General features: G+C 49.1%; 1 protein-coding gene across 3 annotated transcripts in view; it reads right to left on the bottom strand.

The window, feature by feature from the left end:
* The window catches only part of LOC146193151 (transmembrane protein 53-like), an 81,324-nt gene that overhangs the window by 41,115 nt on the left and 15,446 nt on the right, over positions 1-24,763 (bottom strand). Inside the window, exons 2-3 of one of the 3 annotated variants that reach the window (XM_084602586.1) lie at positions 3,737-3,824; positions 3,563-3,659 (exon numbers count right to left, since the gene is read on the bottom strand). The exons of 1 other annotated variant lie outside the window; for it this stretch is intronic. In XM_084602586.1, coding sequence (XP_084458712.1) covers positions 3,563-3,659; positions 3,737-3,765 — 126 coding nt within the window. In that variant the 5' untranslated portion in view covers positions 3,766-3,824. Of the gene's footprint in view, positions 1-417; positions 551-3,562; positions 3,660-3,736; positions 3,825-24,763 lie in introns of those variants that run through there. One more of the 3 variants, XM_084602588.1, reaches the window with a different exon arrangement.

Below are 24,763 nucleotides of genomic sequence, written 5' to 3'. Positions count from 1 at the left end.
AGCCGACACCCGTCAATGGTAGTGCTAGGACCTCGAATAATTCGGGCGGGTCAAGGGGTCACTTTTGAATCTGGCTCCAGTGGATGGAGTTCTGTGGCTGGTCTTTCGATTAATGTAACCCCTATGACGTCATCACTGTCGACCAACCAGGGAGTTTCGTCTCTGACCGCGGAATGATTTTGGTAAGGTGAACAGCTAACCACTAAACACGGAGGGGTAAAGTGCGCCAACACAGAGTCCAGTTCGTCAATCCTACACACATGGTCTCTGCTCTCGAGTACACCGCAGGACCCGTTCTCGGAGGGAAATAAAGGTGCCTGAACGATGGCGACACGAAGAGCACGACAGTACAGACAGCGAGCATGTCGTTTTCACGGCAGGCAAATGCGATGGGTCACAGCATGAGCGTATACGCACCTTCCACCTGAAGCGCCACAGGCACGATGCAAACACGGACGTCGACCTCCCCGCAAGCGAGGTCGACATCACCGCGCAGTTGGCATTGTTCGAACTGGCTCTAGACTTCCCGCCTTGGCCGGCAGTGAAACCTCGCGGAATTTCGCTTCGCACGTTCAATTCCCTCGCGTGACGATCGCGCGACACAGTGCGGCAGAAAGCAGCAGTCGCCCGTACTCATTAAACAGAGATCGATCCGCGGAACAAAAAAGTCCCTGTACAATCATAGGATGATTCACTTTGCGATAGATAGAAGCGCGAGCCGGGGCTTTTATTTCATCGACTCTTTTTCTATACCGACACGCGGAACGACTCCGGGTAGCAACAGTAGTGGCCCGAGTCACACGACGCTCGCCGGCGGCCAGCTGGACACACGCTCGGAGCAGCAGCAGGCGCCGCCGGAAATCACGCGGGAATCGGACGGTCACAACGAGCAGTCGTTACACGTCGACGAAATTCCTCCGCTCTCGGCGTCTCCAGCCAAGCTATTTGTCACAGAAGATGTCAGTCGCACCGAAAGTGTCAGTTGAAAAGGCAGTACAGGGAAGTGCAGCGTAGGGTCGCGGAGGCCGCGTTTCGATGGACGTCAAAACTGCAAACGGTGGGGTTTAACGATCCGGAACGACACAGAGGGATGGCGTGCTCTTCCAGTTTTTAAATGTTAGCCTTTTCATTCTTTTTGCATAGACCGTCTCGTTGCCTTCCATCCCAGAAGTTCACGTCAGGCCCCAAGTCCCAGACACAACTATCACGCGTTTTTCCCTTTGCGGGAGATCGACAGGCGGCTGTTCGCAGCATGAGCGTCTGCGACATGCACGCCAACCCAAGTTTATAACCATGGCTATTTAGTCTCCGTGGTTCGGGTCTGCACCAGTATACTTGTCCTGTAAGGATGCACTCTTATACTACTCCTAACGATGACCGTTAGCCCGGCGTTAACCCTTGTTACTTCTCCATGGGGTTCAGCATGGATTTTATTTGAACACATCGAGAACGCCGACATACATACAGCCTCACCTCGGCATGGAAGCAATCAGCGCAAGAAACCACAAATGAAGACATTAAAATGGCGCGACGGACGTCAGCAGCGTCGTTCGCATACTCGTGTTTCCCCGCACTTGTCAGTTCCTGTACACATGCTAACTTTAATTAGCACGCTCATGCACTGGCAGGGCTAGCAATGTGTGCTCCAAAGGCCAAGCATCAGGAGCATCATTGAGAAGCTTCGTTTTCTGAACAAATTTTGTTGCAGAAAGCAAACAACTTGTGTGCAGTCGTTGAACGTGAGCGTGGGTGTCAACTTCCAGCATTGCCACTCTTTCTTGCAGCCGATGTTTCGAATCACAGGCTGGCAAAAAGCCCGAAACGCTCGGTGTAAAAAAAAAAAAGAAAAAAAAAAAAAAAAAGATTATATATATAGATATATATATATATATATATATATATATATATATATATATATATATATATATATATATATATATATATATATATATATCCGGAGCGAATCGCACCAGCGTTGTCTTCTCTACCGCGGTCGTCGTTTCGACACAACTAGAAACAGCACTCACCGCCGCACCGGGCAAGCCCTAGTCCTTCTCTCTCGCTGCTTATACAATGCACGTGGCGCTGATTAAAAGTGAAAAAATGAATCGCACCTCGGCGGCCGCTGCTCACCCTTCTCTTACCAGCAAGTGCACCACGACCTAAATGCAGCGCATATTTGCCGAAGAAAAGGCCGTGCACCTTTGTGCGGCCTGAATGGCCAAGACATGCGCCGGGGCAAGCACAGAGTAGTTCACCCTCTCTCCGGTCGCGTGGTCTGCGAGGCTGCCTTGGTCGTGAACGAAACTCTGGACGAGCGGCTGCGAGGAACGTAGCACACCCAGTTATGTTATACGCATAATTACAAGGGCGTCAGCCCTCCACTCTCGCAAGCCGAACACGAAAGGTAACCCGTGCAAGATTGAAATAAATACGAACGTCAAGGCAAGGCAAAAACTATCAAGGCCAAAGAAGAATAAAGTCGAGATTGAACAGCTCCTGGCAAACTGAGGCGTGCCCGTCCATGCAAGAGAGGTCCTCGGAGCTACCAAAGTGTCCCTGCGCGGCCCCTGGACGCCTTTTAAAAGCAGACCACATCCTCACCATCCACATATTTCCCAAAGAAATCGCGGCATGCAACCATCACCACATCTCCGAAAGCAAGACCAAAAGGTTCCACAGCGGCTCCGGTAGAGCTCCCGAACGCACACCGACCTGCCCTCCTCGCCAGCCATGTGTGAATGCCGTCTGCAGATGCATCAGCCCGCAGCGTGGCGCGCAGGAAGGTCTCCCGCGAAGAATCCAGACGCCACCTCAGTATCATATGCGCGGACACTACGCTGTCTTCCTTCACGCGACCCGCTTTCTTGAGGCCGTGGCCAGAACCACCTCTACTGATACCCTGATGAATGCACTAAGCTTTCCTGTAGCGCCAAATCCTTATGACCCATGCTTTCCAGTATATATGATGTTATGATATATCATGATGGGTGAGAAGAAATAGCTTCAATACCGCTTCCTATAACCTCTGGCGAGTCCGTTCGTGAGTTCGCGCCCAGCTCGGCAACGTTGGAAAACTCGCAAGATGTGAGCAGACAGAGCGCGAGGAGAGACACCCACTCAATCAGACAGACGACCAGCAGACGGCAATTAAAAATAAATGCTGGACTGAAGGGTCCAGATGACAGGGAAGCACGCACTGAGACGGATCGAGCGTTCGGCCACTTCTTTTCGCAATCCCCCCCCCCCCCCCCCCCGCCCCCGCAGCTACGCGTGCTAGCTATAGAAGAGCAGGAAGTTCGGCAAGTTAGTTGACATCCATGGCTGAAAAAGGCGCGAAGTGGAAACACGGACGTCGTTGTCGTTCTTTCTCTGTCCTTGTTTCCAGTTCACGCCTTTTCCAGCCATGAGTGCTAGCTATCGCCACCGCTACGATACTCAGATAACATGCTCCTTCGGAGACGGGCAAATCATGGCGTGGGACGTCGTGCGGAAGACGGGCGTCACCAACGCCAAAGGTTAGTTGAACACTATGATTAGGAGGGGCAGTATAGCGACCAACCTGTAGCAAAGCAAGATCTGAGCTCGGGCACCGGTAGGGCTGCCATCCACCCAACGCGAGGGGCTCTGGTTGCGGGGAACGCTGGAGCCGGCGGTCCCTGGTGTAATAGTAAAAGGGAGGGTTTGAACCCACTCAATGGCAACCACTCCACCGAAGAAAGGAGGGTCCACCAACCTGCCCAAAGCGAGGCTTCCCAGGGACATCCAGCGAAGACGGCGCTGCACAGCCAGCGGCGTCCGGCATCCTGCCCCGCTGGTACCGCCTGAGGAGAGAAACAAGTCCCCACACAAACGGATGTGGGAGGCTCGCTTCGCATAGGCCGTCACCCCCGAGATGCAACGGCTCGTGACTAACGTCAAAGTTTCTTCTAGGCACCAAACTATTCATTATGCATGCAACCACCTTGGCAAGCGGCAAGGCGCAAATAGAACAGATTCGTCTCGAAGTCGGCCGTACGGTCCGTGGGCAACAGCAGTAGATGTGTCCTGAATGACGTCCCAGCTCGAGACGTTCACAATGGACCTAATAAACTAGCCGACGCCGGCATCTGCCAACTTCTATGGGAAACAAAGGCGGTGTTTACGTGGCTGCGACAGAATCACGGCATTTTATTGCATGGACGCCAAGCAAACGATTTGCTTCAATATGAAGTCGCAGAGGAATGACTGCGCCAGCACCTCGTACATCGAGGTCGCATTCCAGACCGCGAGCACGTCGAAGCCCCGGGGGAGCGAAAATCATCTGCGGCAGGCCAGCCTAGCCGGCCGGAGTCTTCCAAAGGCGTGGGCCGGCGAGGTCGGCGAATAGCCGGAGAATCTGTAGCCTGAACTGGAAGGGGCCAAGGCGCGTTTGGCCCCATCGTCCAGCTGCGACAGACACGGCGGCACCATCATCGCGAAAGCTTCGATGCGCCGCCGCCATGCAATCAGCGGCTAATTATTGCAGCGACCGATGCAGCTTGCGCTTCAGTTACGCAATCGCGGCTAACGTTGTGTTGCAGCTTCTTGCGAGCGACTTGGCCCGTAACAAAGCACGCATCCTCAGTCTCGTCCCCAAACAAGCGAACAAATCGATAAGCAGGGCAGTCGAGACCATGTTTACCGAGTTGGTTAGTGACCGACGTCGGTGAAGTGGAAGTACGTTTCTTTTGAATCTCTTTTTTTCCAAGGCCAAAAAGTTGAGCTGCGGTACACGCGTGCAGTGGTCTCGACTAAAATCACCGGAGTCTCGACTTGAGCTCCACATGTGGACGGCGCTGCGAACCGTGCACACACAACGGCTTGAGCGGGAGAAACCGGTTCCGCCGCTGACCAGCGGTGGTAATGCACTGTAGTTAGCGGAGACGGCGGCAGCTGGAGTGCAGCAGCCAAACCACAAAGGGCGCACGAAAGTGCAAGAAGCAAGAAGAAAGTTCCTCCCATGAGCAGAAGGAAGGCTGTACGTCGGCGCCCCCATGTTCCCTGGGAAAAGTGGATGCGTCTGTAGTCGTGGCAACGGAAAGTGAGAGATGCACGATCCATCCACGGAAAACACGACGAGCTGAAATCTGGCGTAAACGAAATCGTACAGGCGTCTTCCTTAGTTTGGGTGTACTGGTAGAAAAAGAGGGAAAGCTGTAGCATATTGCAAGGTACGGGTGTAAAAACACTACAAACCGCAGCTAAGCCAAAATACCGCCAAGTTCGAGCTAGCACGTCAAGATGTAGGCATCGGCACGGTTTTCAGGCTTGTTATGTCCTGCCGTTCAGCCAAATGTTCCAGCTAGCCCTTTTCAGACAACGCAATACAGTTACCCTCCGCTTTACGATTAAGTTTGCTCATCTTTCAACCTCACAGTCCTTCTTACATCATAACCGGGCAAAATTTTATTTTTTTTCTTCCCTGGCCGCCTCAGCAAACATCGTCTGAACGCGTGGCGTCACCTCGGAGCAGTTTGTGGGCACTCAACAGCGGATAGGCGTAGTAGCACTTAACTGTTTATTGTGCCCACTTGAGCTCGCAAAAGAAAAAAAGAACTCGGCGGCGGCGATAGCAGCAACCGTACTCAGTGGTCGCCGAATTGCACGTGCCCGCCGCACCCGTCAAAGCTCATTTTAAAGGGCCACTGTCCAGGGAAGGCCCTTTTAGGCAAAGGAGCCCAGTGTTCCAATCAGGTACCGGAGATAGTCTGTGCAAAATTCTACAGCGACACGCGCGCCGCAAAGCATTGAAAATACAATTCAAAGCTCTCTCATGCTCTCCTTTGAGAAGCCAGCTTCACCGCTTCCTGCGCTGGCCCGACGGGCCCCGATAATGACGTACGTACCGTGAACGACGTCCATTGGTCCGTCTCGCTGACTGACGGGAGAAGGATGGGTGTCTACCGCTCGCAGCGCGCTTTTCCCTCGCCACGGCCAGACTGAATCCAGCGGCGCGCGCTCCCTCGACCGTTTTTTTTTTTTTTTTTTCGCGCTCGCGGAGAGCCACGCCCCACCTCCCGCCAAACGCGGAGGAGGAAGGGGAATTTGCATTGCGGAGGCTAGACGACCTCGGGCAGGAGAGTGAAAAACCTTTGCGAGGGAACGGAAGGAGAGAGGCAGGATAGAATCGGGTGATTGCGGTGGCTGTAACTGCGTTATTAGTTACTCTTTTCAAAAACATTTTGCGGCCTTCCGTTCCAGGGGCGAAGTCTCACAGTCACCGGGGAAGAAAATATTTTCGACCGGAGGGTGGACAGTGGGCCTTGCGGCGGAGAAACATCTAGATGAAGCCGGAGACGGTGATTAGCACAACATTGTAAAAGAACACGCGAGTGGCTGGAATCATTCAGGGATGCATATCGGCACATATTACGCGACAAAGAAAATGATAAAGCCGCGTCGATCTCGCGACAACGAGCGTGAACAAAGAGTACACAATCGATCCGTGCGGTATACAATCACAGTGATAAGGCCGCATGCAGGTGGCTGTTGAAAAAGGAGAAATAAAGACATGTATGGTTCGTGGCAATACTGTATTATGCCCTGTTTTTTTTTTCTTTTTTTTTTGTCAATCGGCTGCAACGAAAAAAAAAAATTGTTGCGATCAAAAATCACCGCAATCATAACTGGTTCATCTAACGTGCCTCTTCGTGTAACATTTTCGTTACAACGCAGAAGCGTGCATTTGGTCTCAGACACAGGACAAGAGACAAATATGCTCAACCCAGGAGGTCGAAGGTTACCGCAGCTACTGGTCGACCACTCAAGAGATTATTCATCCCCCTCCTCCCTCAGCCAAGTGAACACCTGATAGGTGTCGTAACCGCTGCCTTAGGAACAGTCTTTTCTCATTGAACTGCTGCTAGTTTGCAGCAACCATCGAAGCAATTGACTTCCCGTTGCTATGTGTGAGCCATCGCAACATGACGTGAGGTAAAAGACAAAGAACGGCGTAATGCGGAAAGAAGCTCTGGACCCGTGAAGGCGACGGCTGGGCTGGAAACATTGGCTTCCGAGTCATCAGCACGAAAACCTACATTGCACCATCAGTGGGCCTTAAAAATGCCAAGTGCGAACATTTTCTTTACTATTCCAAGCAAGAGACGAACGGCGGGGACTGAGTACGCCCCGAGGCAACAGTGGCATGCAGTTTACATATTTCACCTCGCAAAACAAACAAATAGCTTCGTTTTCAGTTTCTTTTGCTAGCTAAAGGTGGCACATAAATTTCCTTGTTTTCGTGTCCCGCACTCCGACTACCAATGATAACGCGTGTCGCACAGTAAGCGACTCTGGAAGGCACCGGGGGTGCGTTCCGCGACGACTTGATGATGACGCGCGCCTTCTCGCCCGCCATGCCTATGTTCTCGACAGAAGTAAAATTTTTAGCGTGAAAGAACTCGCACGAACGCCAGGTACCATTTCGCTTCCTAATTATCATATGTATGCAAGTTCAAGGCTAATTTGCGACAGGCATTCGAACCGATGACTTATGAAAGTGTCCACTGAGAAGTGGACACTTTCTAATGCTAAATCGCCAAGCCATTCCAAACCATATCAAATAGTGCTTTCGCGTGTCTTAACCGGTTTAAGGGGGCTTAAACCGCGGCTGCTGTCTTTTTCTTTTTTGTCGCGGAGCGCCTACTTAATGGTCTGGTGTACGGTGGATAGTCTGGTGGTCGTATACCCTGGTTGCCATTCACCTGCAACCTGCCTCGGCCGGCAGAAGCCGGGGCAGGTTTATACGCACGCAGAATCGCCAAACACGACATGTGCACTGCTGCCGCTCGAACCTGACAGGTGGCCCAATTTCGCAACTGCACAACAGTGACAGTAACAAGTGCAGTCCGTTACTTTCCGACCGCGGCAGCATATATCTAGCCAGTGCATTATCGGAGGCGGTGTATCCCACGGCTGGCTTGAACACGTAGGCCGTGTCTTCTTGCACAGGTCTCTGCGTCCATTGCTTGCACGCTGACCTCAAGAATTTTGGTTACGACGATGACAATGTTTCATGGTGAAACGTGGACTACTTGGCCGCCTCGTAGCCAAAAAGGGTGGCAGGATTAAAATCATGTGTGCTAAACTATGCTCTAGAAAAAGCATAGAAGCAGAAAGTTTAATTGCTACAAGAAAACGCTGCGGCTACTCATTGAATAAAGCATACCTACTGCGCATGCGCTGCAGCAGGAGAGCCCCCGGATCATCTGCGCAATTGGCGCCTCGTGGAACCGGGTCCCAGTTGTGTGTCGCGAGTCGCGCTATGCCAAAACTCTCAAGCGATTCTTCGATAAACTACAGGAGTAGGCGCATAGCTCGGACCAGTTGCTCGAATACACCAGAGCAGACGTACCCTTTGATCCGAGTGGCATCGCGTCTCACGCGCCCTACGAACGCGATTAAAAATGGAGATAGTCTCCTGGCAGCACACGAACTCTGGAACCTTTTGAGTGGGGTAGGGTGAGCCGAGGCTCGGAGCTGATAAGACTTATCTGGTTAAGGTGATTGCAGATAGGGAGACCGGGGGCCTGCAGTCCCTGTTCTGACCTCAACAGAGAAGCGACGCAGAGCTACAGCCGCTCTGCGAGATAATCATATGAAGAAACACAGAAGGTCCCGGGAGCCCCCGTATTTCCAATGGGCTGCGATACACGCGGCGTGAGATATAGTCACGCATATAACACTTCAGCCTGCCATGACAGACAAGAGCTGTCGGCTGAGCAGTTAACCTGGCCGTAGGGGAGTTTTGGAAATTTAGTGTCGCCATGGAGGTTCTTCGTGCGCTTTAGCACCGAGCTCACGACACAATTAGCCAGGTTGAGCGTTCGTCCACTAAGTCCCGCTACATGATATACGTGGTTTAGCATCCGAGAGAGAGTCACGCAACGAAGGACACCGTCGTCTCGACATCGCGGCACGGAACATGGCCGCCTTGCGCTTCGCCGCGGCCAGGATCCACATATTGTGTCCCCACGGGGACAGCAGCCGAAAGCCCCAACCACTGAGCCACCGCGGCGCAACGCAATAAGTGATCGCTGCGGGAAATGTAGGAAACGACGACACACGCTTTGCGCCTTCTGCAGCGCTCACGCAGTTGCTGCCCGAAACGAAATGCGGCGTAATTATACAGTCTAAAATCATGGGACACAAAACCCGGAAAGGGGTAAACTGAAGAGAAGCACACTGTTCCTTTTCTTTTTCGCGTTAGCTTCGGCAAAAACGACACAATATAGAGGTCAATTAACTGAGATTTCCCCGCGTCTTGGACCAAAAGAACTAGGGACGAAATATGCAAAAAATATGCTTTCTGTATTTATTTGCCTGATTTCCCGCTAATCGGACGGTGGCCCAAAAGCACACCGCATTAAGTTTCTTGCACATTGGTTCGGGTTTGCAGCAGTATGCAAACAAAACCCTGCCGGTTTCTCTCCTCGAAGCGCGCTCTTTGTCAATCATTCGTGGTTAAGTGTCCACGGGGTAAACTTCATCTCTCTGCTGGAGTGTATATATGTCGATGCACGTTAAGGAACCCCGAGCGGTCGACGTTATCCAGAGCCCTCGTCAGCAGCATCCCTCGTAGGCCGAGTCGCTTTGGGACGTTAAACACCATAAACCATAAATCGAACAACTATAGTGAAAGAGTCCGCAACGAGCTATAGCGACGTAGGCACGCGGTGCAACGTACGTGGACGCAACAGCCCACAACTTCCGGCCATGAAAAGCCCAGCACTCGGAACTCTCAATATCTTGCATGCCGCGACCAAAGGATGCTTTCGAGAAGAACAGCTTATTTTGAACGAAGCATTCTTCCGACCGGTCCTTTCTGCTCTCACATATGGTTGCTGGCGGCCATATCCCTTTGGCCATCAACGGTATACATCAGCTTATGGCCACCGTATAGTCCACAAGGCACACTATGTCATGATCTTATCTATATATACTCCGGGGTTCTTTTACGCATCGACGATCCTATCTATATTCCCGGATTCTTTTACGCACCGGTCCTTCCGACAACCTCCTTAATTACTGAACTCTTCGCATATCAAGCAGTCCTTGGAGTGTCGAAATCCGAACCCTCACTGATACCATGCACGTTTCCCCCTCGCTGGTCTGTGTGGTTGGAGTGTCTCGGACTGGCCACGATATGCGCGATATGGCTTGCAGGCCGTGGCAGCCACCGCTGCCACGGCTGTGTTCGGAGTCTTCCGCGTGGCTCCTCGAACAATCCAAATGCACGCAAGTTCAAAAAGCGACGCACTTTTGTTCGCATCACAGAAAAAAAAAAAAATCTTCAGCAGCCGCTGTACAGGCCTCCAAAAGTCAGGAGCATGCCATCATGCTTTTATGGACGCCACCAAAACTTTTTCCGCGTCCGAAGCAGTAACCCGCTGCAGACTGTGCAACGCAGACACGCCAGGTCAGAGAAGTAAAACGCGAGGAGCTCATGGCGCATGGTTTTTCCTTTTTTTCGGCCACTCAGTCCTCATGTTCGATCAGCTGTCAGCGCATCCGCCTCCTCGCAACTTTCTTATGAACCGCTGCCTCTGAGAACGAAACAATGTTGGAACACAGCAGAGGCTGCCACACGGCAGGCCCGTCTCTCGAGTTTGCCTCCAAGCCGACGCCATCGCACTAGTCTGCCGGCACCAGCAGTCGCGGGCTAATTCGGAACGATAGAGCGGTTCGCAAGGAACAACGAAGACGAACATAGTCTCCTCAGATCGGCCAGAAAACCGGCGCGCCTGGCTGCTTTCACCGCTAACTAGCTCGAGAAGAGAGATAAGGGTCCAATCTGGGACCCTTATATTTTACTGGTAGCACTGCTGACGCAAAAGCGGGTTCTCAAAAATCCTTCCTGCAAATGCTGCGTGCGATACGCGCGCGCGCAAAAGAAATGAAAGAACGGATTCTAGCAAAAAAAAAAAAAAAAAAGGAAAGAAAGAAAGAAAGAAAGAAAGAAGCGGCGGCTGATACAGACTGCTGCGCATTTCGACCGCCATTCAATATCCCCGTTCGGAAAAGAACGAAATGCCGGCCGGTGCAACATTCCTACGCCTTCCAAGTGTGCGTGCTCTTCGCGTTGTAATGGAGGGAATCATCCCGACTATGCACATAAGCAAAAGCGAACGGAATACAGGACCTTGCATAGCATCGCGTTCGTGGCCACCAGCTCGGCTATGCAAGTACGATACGCGATCGGAATACATGCAGGACCCTGCTGCGTAGCGTTCCAGTGCGTTTTAACGGCGCTCTGTTGGCGCCACATACGCGTGGCCAAGAGAGAATAATGGCCCCGAATGAGAACGCTCCCGACGTTTAATGAAACGAACGCCCCAATAAAATCCAAATAAAGTGAAACAACTCCACACAGGAGCCGCTTTTTTTTTTAATACGTGCTAAAGCCACGCCCACATTGTTGCTCAATTTGCTAACTGCTGGTTAGGCCTGGTTTCGTCTAGTCTACGCTTTGAACAGCTTATCACACCCCCAAGGACAGGGCTCAATATCTAGAGCCAGTTCATAAGGGCACCGCTATCTGCAGAGGTCAAAGTGTCATCGGTACTCGGAACGAATATTTTCTTCGGGGCATTTAAGATACGCCAGCCTGAAGCAACTTCTCGACCTGCAGTCTCATGATTGCGCCGCTTCCTTTGCCTGCTGAATTTGCAGTCACATCACAGACAGTTATGCTGTTATTTTCGTACAGCTCCACATCGCCCTGACATTAGACAAAACCGTTCGATTGGGTCCACCGCAGAAAGAGTAAAACCAAGCTGACCATAGCAGCCTGCGCCACACACGTCAAATTCTCCGTCGCCTTGCCTTTGGCTCTGTTTTCCGAAATGGTCGACCCCGTCTGTGCCAGCTGACGCAGTCAGCGCCTGACGGCATACAACTCGAGCGGTGGTGTGTCGGACCTAACGCTGGAGCAGCTCCAAGGTCGAAACACGCCACGTGTGGTCGCTGTTCAACGTTGTATCAGAGCAGTGCCCATTTACCCAGCACTGCAAAAAGAAGGGGGGGGGGGGGGGGGATGTGCCAGCTAGCGCGGCCAAGGGCGAGAAGAGAACGCTCTCGGTTTTCGCAGGCTGATGATCGGCACTCAGCGGAACACGACAGTTACACCCTGTCTGTGAAACGCTTTATTCGTATTCAACGGCCGCAACTCGAGTGCTTGCGATATTAGACAGCAGTTGCCGAGGCCGGCAATATTTCCTTTCTGTTATTTTAATAAACCACTACTACTACTCAGAATAGTGGCCCAACCTGAACTGTCGCCTTTACGCAACACCCAAATGGAACGAGGAAGTGGGGGGGGGAAAAAGGAGACGGGAGCTCCCTCGGCAACAGCGAGCCCATTGTAACGAAGTGCGGAAGACGCATGCATCCAAAGCGGTGTCACAGCTCGCTCTACGTAATCAGTTCTAGCGTTCCGCTCGGCGGCGACGGCTATCGAGGGCCCCTTACTTGGACGGGCTCCAGCGCGCGCCCCGCAGTGAGTCAAATAAATGCAGCCCCCCCAGTCACCACCTCCACTGGCGCGTCCCGGTATGCGGGGGACCCCTCCTCATCTGCGTTAGAGATTTCCAGTGCATTTTAACGAGGAAAGCAAGCGGCAATACCGCGCACTTGCAATGCCAGTGTAGAGGATGGGTAGACCGTACGTGAGCAAGCTGTTGCTAGCCGCTGGTCACCGCACGTGCTTTGGCCGTCTGCCCGAGCGCTGCAGCTCAATTAAGGCTCAGTCTCAACGCGTAAGCCCCAAGCGTCTTTGTAGCAAGCCACAGAGTGGCGAAGTGGAAGGCGCCACAAGGTTTCTCTATGTCGCCCCGATTAAATTAATATAGCACACGGTGATGAAACTTTTACCATGGCTCTTTCCTGCACTGCTTTCTGCAAGTGAAATGCGGTTCAGATAGAGACGTTTGACTCACTGTTGGCCTCGTGCACATACGGCCCTGTTGTCCGCCGACGAATCTACCATGTTTTTTTACCAAGCGAGTACTGGTTTGTGGGTATAATGGACAGACTTTAATATACAACAGATACAGGACGGGCGTCAGTCTATCTGCCTAGACGGCAGCATGGAGTCCTTGGATCCGGACGGCGAGTTCGGATTAGACATAGCTAAGCTTCAAGGTGTGAGCTGAACAGTAGAGTATCCAAAAATTTTGTTTTTATCTCGATCAATATTTTGAATTTCTGGGCACGTCCATATCATATGCACCAATCCGCCCTATCCCGACATAATTTGTAGCTATCCGAGAACTGTACCAGGAACCACTGGCTAAGGGTAGCGGAATTCGGAAAAGTCCTTGTTTGTAAGCGCCTCCAGATACTTTCTTGACCTGTTTGCCGGTGAATATTCTACCCTGTTTTGCCGAAAGTGCTTAGTAATCTCTTTACAGCTCACTAGCCTATCTCTGCTCACAGTGTACCGAGGGTCAGAACATACCCAGAAGGTGAGACCGCGGGCAAGCTTATGAGCTCCCTCATTTCCCTAGAGCTGGGAATGAGCTAGTGCCCATAGCCGGATTATCCTGTCACCCTGATATGTTTCCAGCATCCATTTTTGTTTTTTAGGGACGCTTCCCTTAAGAAAATTTCATACTGATACTTTTGACTACTTTATAATCATAGCATCCATTGACCCTGCTATCGCAAGGGTAATGGCCAGCTCTTCTGCCGTGTCAGCTAAGCTCGTTTTGAGCCGCTTAGGTTTCGTTGATCATATGTTACTACCGCAACAATAACACGCCTGTCCTCCTAGCGTCGGCACTACCCATATCGTCTTCCTTGATATATCTCCTGCGCCATTTCCGCATTTTACTTCCTTCTTTCCTGGTGATGCTCTGTATGCACGTTCAGTGCCAGTGGAGGCATTTCAGTCGCTTCTTGACTCCCATGGGGACATCCGTCTTCTAGTCCCCTTGCCTTTCATATCGAATGCCTAGCAGTAAACTTCTTCCCGTCCGGTTTACTTGTCAGTCATTCGTATCGGGGGATTTGGTTGGCCTCTATCACCTCTTCCAGCGTATTGTGCACCCCTATAGCTTCATTAGCCGATCCGTATACCCACTGTCCAAGGGCTGTTTTCATGCTCTCCCTAATGATTCCTTCAGTCTTCTCGCAGTTAGCCCACGGTGTAAACACGGGACAGCGTAGGCGATCCTGCTGACGACAAAAGCTTAGAAGGTTGGTTTCCCTCATCCCCGACTTGCGGAGATGCGTCCAACCAGACGTATCGTTTGTTGAGCGCAGCCTTCGATATTCCTTATAGCTTCTCCGTTGCGGCCATTTTCCTGTAGCCACATAACTATAGATCCAAATCTTGTCCACTGTGCGGATGGGAACTCCATCTGCCTTTAGTTCAATTCTAGGTTCTTTGTCGAATCTGCTGCGTGGTGGCTGGAACACGAGCATCTCGGACTTTTCGGGAGACCATTTCAGGCCTCTAGGGGTTACGCATTCTTCAACAGTTTTCACAGCAGCCTGGAGGATGTCTTCAATTTGTCCATCACTACCTCCCGCGGTCCAGAGTGTGATGTCGTCCGCGTACAGGCTGTGGTTTAGGCCCTCAATTTCGTCTAGCTTTGATGGAAGCTTGATAAGTGCAACATCGAAGAACAGCGGTGAAAGGAATGAACCCTAGGGTGTTCCTCTGCTGCCCAGCGTAAATTTGTCCTCCTTATGTCCACCAATTTGTATGGCTGCTTCTCGCTTTGAGAGAAAGTCCATTACGCAGTTGCAAGTTCTTTCACCAACGGCGATATAGCTAAGTCCAGGCCTTGGATAACTGGCGTGTCCTTAGTATGCGTTTCGATGACCCGGTGTTAGATTTGCCGCGAAATGTCCTGTGTCGACAGACGGTCTCAAGCCAACCATAGAGTTAATCTGTTTAGACTTGTCTGGATCACATGTTCCATGAGTTTCCCCACGTACAATGTCAAAGAATATGGTCTTATATTTTCAATCTGTAGCTTTCTTTCTTTCTTTTTTTTTTTTTGCAAAGTTTGGGGATCATGACGATCTGCACTGCCTTCCAGATGGTTGGAAGTCGTAATCGTTACCAGCATTCTAGCATGTATCTTGCAAGTGCAGCGATCGAGTAGTCTTCTAGATTTCGCAGCACCTTGTTGCTCACTCCATATGGCCCCGTTGCTGACTTTGTTCTCAGATTCGAATATTCATAGATAGTAAATCGTGGAGTCTAACGGCCCGGTGCAACACGTACGTGGGCAATGAGGGACGCCGTAGCGGAGGCATCGGGGTTAATTTGGGCCACCGGGGGTTCCTTAAGGCGCGCGCTAGATGTGGAAAAAAATATATATATTGGAGGGTCTCTGAGATGTTTCTTAAGAAGAGAATGGTGCGAAAGCCTACCCTTCCTCTCCTATCATTTGCCTCTTATCGGTGTTCGTTGCAGTGCTACATAGAAGTACAAGAAAGGAAAGGTGCAGTATCTACCACACACCCTGGCAAGTGTGTGTTTGGACGGTACACCATCGCTCCGGTCGCGTGGCGTTCCTTGGCGCGCGTTCAAGTGCGGGATTGCAGATGGCAGGAAAGATAGACAAGAACACACCTCGCGGGATATGACAGATCTCGCACACAAATCTCGCGCCCGCGCGAGAGATTCGTTCCATGAGCATAGAAACGCTTTCGCCTTTAAAAAAAATGCCGGCTGTTTTGGCACTTCAGCCCTCCATCTAAACACGACCGCCACAGTGCGGATTCAAAAGTAACGAACAGTGGCTCACAAAGATAAAAATTACGAAGGACTTTAGCGACTAAAGTAGTGAAAGGCGAAAGCTTGAGTGCCGCATATTCCGCTACATAACCGGCGTTAATTAGCAATAAATCAATTAAATGGTAATTAATTGATTAATGAATTAATTATACATTGAACATGTATTAATTGGGTATTCAAAATTTTATAATTAATTAATACCAATTGTTAGTAATTGACTAAATTGATTCCTTAATTAGCGCTAAAACAGTAATTGATCATTGATTTGCATATGGCCGTATAAGGCACGCATTCGCGCATACTGTGGTGGTGCTCTGTGATTGGTCGAGACCTCTATGACGTCATCCCGCCTCGGCCAATCAGAGTCGCCACAAAAGCGGCACACATTTTGTCCACGACAGCACGCGCCATTAAAGGCTTTCGCCTTAAAACGCGGGACATTGACCCAGGGAAAACTGCATACTGTTCCCTCGCGGCTTTTGTCTTTCGCTTATTAGGGAAAGCCTTTAATGGCTCATGCTCGTTCGTGGTCGTGTCCGTCCGTGCGCTGGAATCGTGTTGCGTATTACATTTACTGTAAAGCAATTATAATTTTAACACAGTAATGCAACGAACGCCGATAAGAGGCAATAATAATAATAATAATAATAATAATAATTGGTTCACAGGAAGGGAAAGGCGCAGCATTTGTCACATTTGTCTCTGTAGACACCTAAACCGCGCCGTAAGGGAAGGAAGGTGAGAGTGAAAGTGGAAAGAGAGGCATAGGAGCTGTAGTGATGAGAGGCAAATGATGGAAGAGGAAGAGTAGGCTTTCGCCATTCTCCTCTTAAGCCCCCGCTTATAGTGAACTAGCTAGTACTAGTACACTATACCCTCGCTCCATAGGGCGCCCGAGAGCGCGCCTACGCGCACGAACGTAATTAAGACGAGGCTGTCCTCTATCACCGGTGCTGTTTATGCTTTATATGATAAACCTGGAACGCAGGATACAAGACAGTAACCTAGGTTTTAACCTGTCATATAGATTAGGTGGAAAGGCGGTAGAGCAGCGCCTCCCCGGTTTGATGTATGCAGACGATATTGTGCTGCTAGCTGAGAGTCTGGAAGAATTGCAAACTCTAGTTAAGTACTGCGGAGACGAAGGGGACGCTATAGGCTTCAGTTTCAGCGCAGTTAAGCCGGGTCTGATGATTGTCAACGGCTCAACTGATCAGGGTCTTAAAATACAAGGCCTTGAAATACCTAGAGTAGCAGAATATAAATATCTGGGGGTATGGATAAACGAAGGAGTGCCATACATTGGAAAGCATGAGCAATCACTTAAGGCCAAAGGGCGAAGGAATGCCGGGATAATGAAGCATAAGGCATTGTGGGGATACAATAGGTATGAGGTTTTGAGGGGTATTTGGAAAGGAATTATGGTGCCCGGATTTACTTTCGGAAATGCGGTTTTGTGAAATCAGAGGTACAGTCGACATTAGAAACAAATCAGAGATCCGTTGGACGATTAGCACTAGGTGCCCACGGCAAAACTACAAATGAGGCGGTACAGGGAGATATGGGCTGGGCATCTTTCGAAGTGCGGGAAGCTCAGAGTAAAATATTATATGAGGAACGCCTGAGGAAATTGGACAGTAACAGATGGGCAGCTAAAGTATTTAAATACCTGTACCTAAAAAGCGTTGACTCACAATGGAGGAAAAAAACTGGGTTTGGTTTGGTTTTGTGGGGTTTAACGTCCCAAAGCGACTCAGGCTATGAGAGACGCCGTAGGGGAGGACTCCGGAAATTTCGACCACCTGGGGTTCTTTAACGTGCACTGACATCGCACAGCACACGGGCGCCTTGCTTTTCGCCTCCACCGAAAAGCGGCCGCCGAGGCCGGGATTCGATCAAACTAACTAGTAAGTATGCTAGTAACAAGGACGGAGAAATAAAGAGCATTAAGCAACAGGTGAAAAACACAGAAGGTAAAAATTGGATAAATTCGATGGAAAAGAAACAGAGTGTGGAATTATACCGAAAGTGGAAAATGCAGATCAGGAAGGAAGATTTCTTTGATAACTCAAGAGGCAGTGCCCTACTTTTTGAAGCTAGATCAGGGTGCCCTAGAACACGCAGCTACAAAAAGAAATGTAACAATGGAGATGACGCATGTGCTGTATGTGGAAACTCCAGTGAAACAATTGACCATATTATACTCGAATGTAATGGTATCCATCCGGAAGTTGGTGCAGGCGCAATCACTGTTCCTGAAGCTCTGGGGTTTAGAGATAACAGTGGCCGGGTGAATAAACCGACGGTGGAAACTAGCAAAAAACGACTGGAAGATTGGTGGTATAAAAGCAGAGAAGTGACATAATGTTAGTAATGAAGGAACAAAATTTAATAAATAGAATGGTGGTTTAGTTAACCATTCTAAATCAATAATTAAGATATAGGGAGAAAAATGAGCATGATAGCTACTGCTACCACCTCGTTTCAAAGGTGACGCTCCTATATTCCATCCATCCATCCATCCATCCATCCATCCATCCATCCATCCATCCATCCATCCATCCATCCATCCATCCACGTACGCTGGAGTCTACGCATGCGTGACGCGTCAGGCGCGAACTAAGGCGCGCGCCCATGCCAGATATTTCCGTGGCGCTCGCTGCGCGCTCGCGCTAAAGTCCGTTAAGTAGCGACACTCTCCTCCGCGCCGCGCTTTCCTCCTCGATTCTCCTCGCGCGGCGGCGGCGAGCGCTGCGCACGACACGCTTTTTCCCCCTGACGCCCGCCGGCCGGCCGCAGCAGTGAGTGAAGCGCGAGCTTTTGGGCCAGGTCTGCGCTCCAGGAGTGCACAAAATTTTTGAAAAATTGCGAGAAAAGCATTGAGAATGCCGATAGTAAAGTTCATGAATTGATTGGTTTCTTTTTAGAACTGTTTGAATGGGGAATACTGATAAACAAAGCTTTCAGGCGAGTTCTGTGCTACAGACACTTTTTAAGTCTCATGATAAGGTTTTACTTTGTGCACTTAATCTAGTACTGCCTCTGACTTTGTGTTTGTTTTTTTTAGAGCGTGAAATCTGTCACCGCGGTAAAACTTCAGAAAACGATCCAGGCTGGTGCTTTGAACTTCAAGATTAGAGAAGGTTAAAGCAGGACTTAGTCTATTTCGCTACTGTCAAGCTATCTCTCTAAGCATAGTATATGTCACGTGATCAACCATGAGATTGGATTATTGGTTAATTGTACATGTATTTCAATCAATTACTGGGCCAAATTAATTGATATTTAGTAAATTGCAATTAAAATCTAAATTTTAGCTGCAACACCGAACCGTATACCGTTGGAAAGCTTAGGCCAAGTGTAATGGCACTGTGCTAGTTAGCGATCCGCGATAATCTGCGTTCATTAGTTAATTTTGTATAAAATCAAATTTTGAGCTGTTCCTTGCTGCTTCGAGGCAAGGAACAGGTTTGCCACGGCAGTCTTGATATGATGCTGATGGAGGAATTAAATAATTTTATGAGTACGTGGCCCCTCACTGACTTCGCGTGTGGTTAAAAGACAGCAGGGTACACTGGGAGAAGTGGTGGGCCCTATTGCCGATACACTGAAGTTCTGGGGCAAGCATGCTGTGGCCTCATGCGCTGTGTAAAATAGCTTGATTTCATCGAATGCAACAATCAAATAAAAAAATTACAAGGTGCACATAGGTCTTCAACGTGCGGAAATGAGAAAGCGTATAACTGCCAATTCATTAACTATCGCTATCCTATCTATCACTATATCTACTAATGCCAGAGACCTATCGTAACTGTCACTATCCGCAACGAACACTATCACCTCACTATCCGGGCCTATTACTATAATTTACTATTATCATCCGTAACAGTCACCATCATTACCTATCACTATCATAACCATCACTATTTAATCTGATGCCGTTCCATGACCCATTGATATACTTCAATTTTCATTGACTTACGTTGTCAGTCATATATCTGTTATCTCATAATATCTGACGAGACAACTATACATTGACTTTTAATTCTTATACTTTCTTGTTTTCTCATAAATGAAGGTGGGAAAAGAGCAAGCCACAGAAATAACTGACTACTATCAGCGCGAGGTTCATGTCTCTGTCGAGGAGGCTTCCTTTACTACAGGACAGGTCGGTGAGAGAAAATTGATGGAACTGCGTTTGGTCTGTTTTTTTTTTCGAGTTCGTGTAATATTGGCGGCTCAAACTGGTCTTCAGTGAAATGTAGCTAGAACATAGAGCGATGAGATAATTACTCAGGCTAGGTGAGAAAAAAAATCTTGCATACAGTTGAAATGAGCAATATGTTACAGTGTTAAGAATTGTTGCTCGCAAAATGTTCCCCTATTTTTACATAATAACTATAATCATCATTGATTGTTTAAGTTTCGTAAATACAGAAAATTGATGCAATGATTCCGGCTGATTTGACATCGATGGGATAACTTTTCTCGCAATAAATGAATACGCGGAATCGCGCTTTTAGAGCTCCAGCTTTCAAAGCGAAGGTAACCTGCCAACGCCTAGTAGTCATGGTCAAAGTGAAGCGTGTGTGATCATATGAACACCTCCTGCACATTGGCCGTATCCCTGATAAAACGAACGCATATTTTTTAACCCACGCGTGCGTCGAAGCATGGCAAGACACATTCAAGAATTGAAAAAAAAAAAAATGCCATACGACCTAACTAGTGCAGATTACCCGCAATACCTCGGGTTTACTTGCCAAAGAGATTTTCAGGGCCAGCATTCATTGCTCCCGAGTAACCGACGCACACTACAAGTAAAAGCTGGAAAGGCTAATTTTTAGTGAAGGAGGCCAGGGATCCTAGCATAATCGCGACAAATGCAATCGAGAGACTGTAATTTTCCAGTTATTTCTGACAGCAAAAAGCAGATTATAGCGCCCTGTTTCTGACTGTACAGAAGTCGAAGCGTGTTAAATGATGGAGCCTTGGAGCCTCGCAGAATATTCAGCATGCTGCAGAGGACAACCTTATTTTTATACAATGAACATGCTGCCGCCGCAAAAATATTGAGCAGCAAGCAGGAATAAAAAACGCAGCGTCAGGTGACGCGTTATTACGGGGAGTGAGAAAGGCACTCGACGTCGCAAACAACTCTGTTGTTTCTAGAAATAAACGTCTTTCGACTAATCTTGTGAATCCATTGACTCGTGCGCAAGCCGTCACGCTTGCCTTGAGATATCATGAATACCGCATAACCATCTTCAGGTCGCTTGCTGCAGTTGTACGCGCAACAGCACGGCATAGAGCTTGCACGCTGCAATAAAAGCACTGCGCGCAGTATTCGCTCGCCGAGACTAGGGGAAAAATGGCGCGAAGGAAAAAGAAAACACAAGGAAAACGCCGGACGCGCGTCGGTTTCCAATGGCAACGGCAGGGAGACCAATCGTCGCTCAGGAAATCGGGCGGAGAGCCGGCCTTCAGCGAAGGGGCGCGCAAGGGGCGAGGAGGAGGCAAGGAGGTAGCGCGGCGGCGGCAAAGTTCAATCGTTGGCGTAACTTTCAAAGTATCAAGGGGCTTTAGCTCGCGCTGGCGCGAGCAGACTGGCCGGTTATTGGCTGGCGTACACCAATCAGAGGATGTCTTTCGCGCCGTCTCCGCGATCTCTCTCTGTTTGCGTACAGATGTGCGTACAGTTTGTCGATCGACAAGGAAAGGTTGATCGCCGCAGTGTAGCGGCTCCACTCGCTGTGGTTCGCCGCCCGCAGACCGCATAAGATAAACAAGTTAAAGAAGCTATATGGGGAGAAGTGGCGTTTGGGATGCTGCCGGGAGCACCGCGCGCAGGTCAGCGCATTGTTTACGGCAAGCATTGAATAAGTGAGAAGTGCTTAAAAGTATTGTGCTGTGATTGCACATCGAGCGTGTGCAAATGCGATGAAAGTCGCTCCGGGACAAGAAGCAGTCCAACTGTTTCGGCCGGTTTCAGCCTACGAAGAGCGCCAGAGACGCTTTATCGAGATGCGTAGCTTTTCTAGCGTTGTCAGGGCGCGGCACTGCGCCTTGCTCGTGCGCCCCATGGAGCGGGGCCTTTGAGAGACATCTAAGAGACTACCTAATTTTTTAATCCGTTCCGATATACTGGTTGCCTACTTCGCCTCAATCGTGAGAGCCAAGTCAATTATATTTTCCAAAAAAAAAAAAAAAGCTCTTCCTTGTCGCCCAAAGGCTGCTATCGCGACACCTTAACCCATTTGAACTATAACTTGCGAACTTTATTCGCAGGTATTGCCCATCATATTATTGCTTTCACAATTTTTCCTACCCTGCGCTACCTTCTGCTGTCCCACGTTCCCGTTTATTTTCAGGTGAGCATCTCGTGCACGTATACGCTCTCTTCTGCCGACGGCGCCACCTTTGGCGAAAGCAGCCAGACCCCTTCGTGGTTTTCTCCCTACTGAGGCTTTGCCCAAAATAAAAAATGGGTCGGCAGAAGAACTACTCCACCACACGGCCGCGAAGCAAGCCATGCAGCTTATAGCTAAATTTTCTAAAGCGCTACACGTCTCCTTCGCATCTGCAGGGGTCTTCCGGTTCTGGAGCGAGCACATGTAGAAACGCGTGACTATGCGTTGAATCAACATTCCGCACATATATAGTCAGGCGAGTGCGACGTCCGCATTGCCGCAAAAACGCTTGCGCAAACTAACAGTTTCCTCGTGCTTCCTGAACGTCAGTGTGCGCGTCCTGTGTGTACCGGGTGATATATATATATATATATATATATATATATATATATATATATATATATATATATATATATATATATATATATATTGTCGTGACGCTGGGGCTAAGTCGACCCGGCCTTCACTTGGTAGCGTGCAGAGACTCCGGGTTCATGAAGGATTGAATCTTCGAAGTTGGTAAAATATATACAAGCAGGTTTAATGGCACTTTGAGAACACTTATTTACATGAAAAAGAAGGGTATATCAGCAAAATGGCAAGCGTTAAGAGTTCATAGCGAGAAGCATCTGGATGAGCCGTTTACCCAGGGCTCAGAGCCTCATTTCGTGCTCTGCAACGTCCTTAAAACCCCCTATGTCCAGCCCCTCTCTGAAGATGTTGACCAACCAGTTCCAGGGCACGCCCCTCAGATATCGGCATCCAATCGAACACATCACTTGCACTGATGGTCTGATGCACTGACTGGTCCGGTATTGTTTCGTTGGGCGTGGTCACTTGTTGGCGGGTAGAGCAGGAGGTGTTGGTAGAGCTTGGGAACGGCGAGGAGGTACATTTCTATTCTTCTGCAAAAATCCGATATGGTGGTTCCGGCAAGTGGATTTCCTTCTCAGAAACCCAAGTGCACGTGCGCGCCACATACTGCTCCCAGCATTGTCCCTTTCCGACAATTGCAAATCTTTCCTGCATTCCCGGGAATTCCTCTAATGGCCGTATTCGTCATGCTCCTTTCTTTTGTAAGTCAGCGGACGTGTCATTCCGATCGTCTCCTTTGGACAATAGGCATTCCTCACTTGTCAATAACGCTTCTCAACGGGAAGGGTGAGCAATTGAACAAAAGCACATCCGGCTATTTCTCACAGGGCGACGTTTCTTTGTATTTTTCTTGATGTTCCCTTGACAGGGCCAATTTGGCATTTGCAGGGTCTCGACAAAGCAAAGCAGGTTCACACAAAAAGGTTCATGGAAACAGGCTCACTTAGAGCAATTGCACCAACAGCACATATCCACAGCACATATCCATGCCCACAGGCTAACAATAGTGCGCGCAAGTGCGGACCATGCACGGTCATAATATATATATATATATATATATATATATATATATATATATATATATATATATATATATATATATATATATATATATGCACTGTTTCCGCATCGTTATTTTTAAACCGTACGAGAGATACGTCGGTGCGGCCTGTGCAGGTGGATTGTACAGCAAGGCGGACATCATGCACCGGTGCGGACAAAAGTAAACTGAGCAAGCTATTTATTTCTGAACTTTCCCATGTCTCATGACAACAAATTGAAGTTGGTCTATCTGTATCGATATATCACATATGTCCTATAAAAAAAAAAAAACTCAAACCTAACAAGCCTTTCATAATCTAGGAAATACAAAAAAAATTAATTAAAGGCGTCGCCGTCATTGGGCAATTCTCGCAATTGCACTGCGTGCGTCGATGCAGAATTTTTGGCCCCAATCACATCGAGCCGAAAACGGCGACAGCCTGTTCTTTTCGATTACACGCCACGAGCTCGCATCGACCGACGAAAAGATCTTTGTACGTAATTTCAGCGCCGATAAGTGTGTCTTTTGCTGCCGGACACAGGCTTACATGAGCACTGAGAGCCAGAGCAAAAATCTTCACTGGGAACAATTCAATCGAGTTTTCTCACAGTAGTCACGCAAGGCCCATTTCCCAAGCATTTCGCCTCGAAAATGGCGAACACAAGGCCGGAGGAAATAAGCCCGGCGGAACTGGGGGTCGAACCTCGCACCTCGGGCATGCAAAGCGGCAGCTCAAACCACTTGGTCATCGCTGAGATACTCGATGATCGAGTCTTCCTCAACGTCGCCGCAAGCGTATCGCGTCTCGGACTGTTATGCAAAATGAATATATGTCCATAGCAATCGCTGCAGACACACCGTAACCTATCTACAGAACCTATAGCCTTAGGAAGCTGAGACATGCAAGCTTCCTCATGATCAATATACCGGGTGTCCCAGTTAACTTGAACCAAGGGTTACAAAATAATATACTTTAGGTAGGTCAGTGAAACCAGTTGCATACAACTGCCAAACTCCTTAAGCACTACGGGCATTTTGTTTTTGCTTTGCAATTAATTGGCTAATTGTTGTTTTTTCTAATTTATTAAATATCGAGTTTAGACCAAAAATGTGAATGGGAAAGTTGGAAAGCGCCTTCAGAAACCCCCATTCCAGTAATTGCGA

This window comes from Amblyomma maculatum, chromosome 4 (assembly GCF_055883805.1).
Source record: "Amblyomma maculatum isolate TAMU_Amacu chromosome 4, ASM5588380v1, whole genome shotgun sequence".
NCBI lineage: Eukaryota > Metazoa > Arthropoda > Arachnida > Ixodida > Ixodidae > Amblyomma > Amblyomma maculatum.
The sequence above is the reverse complement of the archived record's forward strand: the minus strand, read 5'-3'. Positions and strand labels throughout refer to the sequence as shown.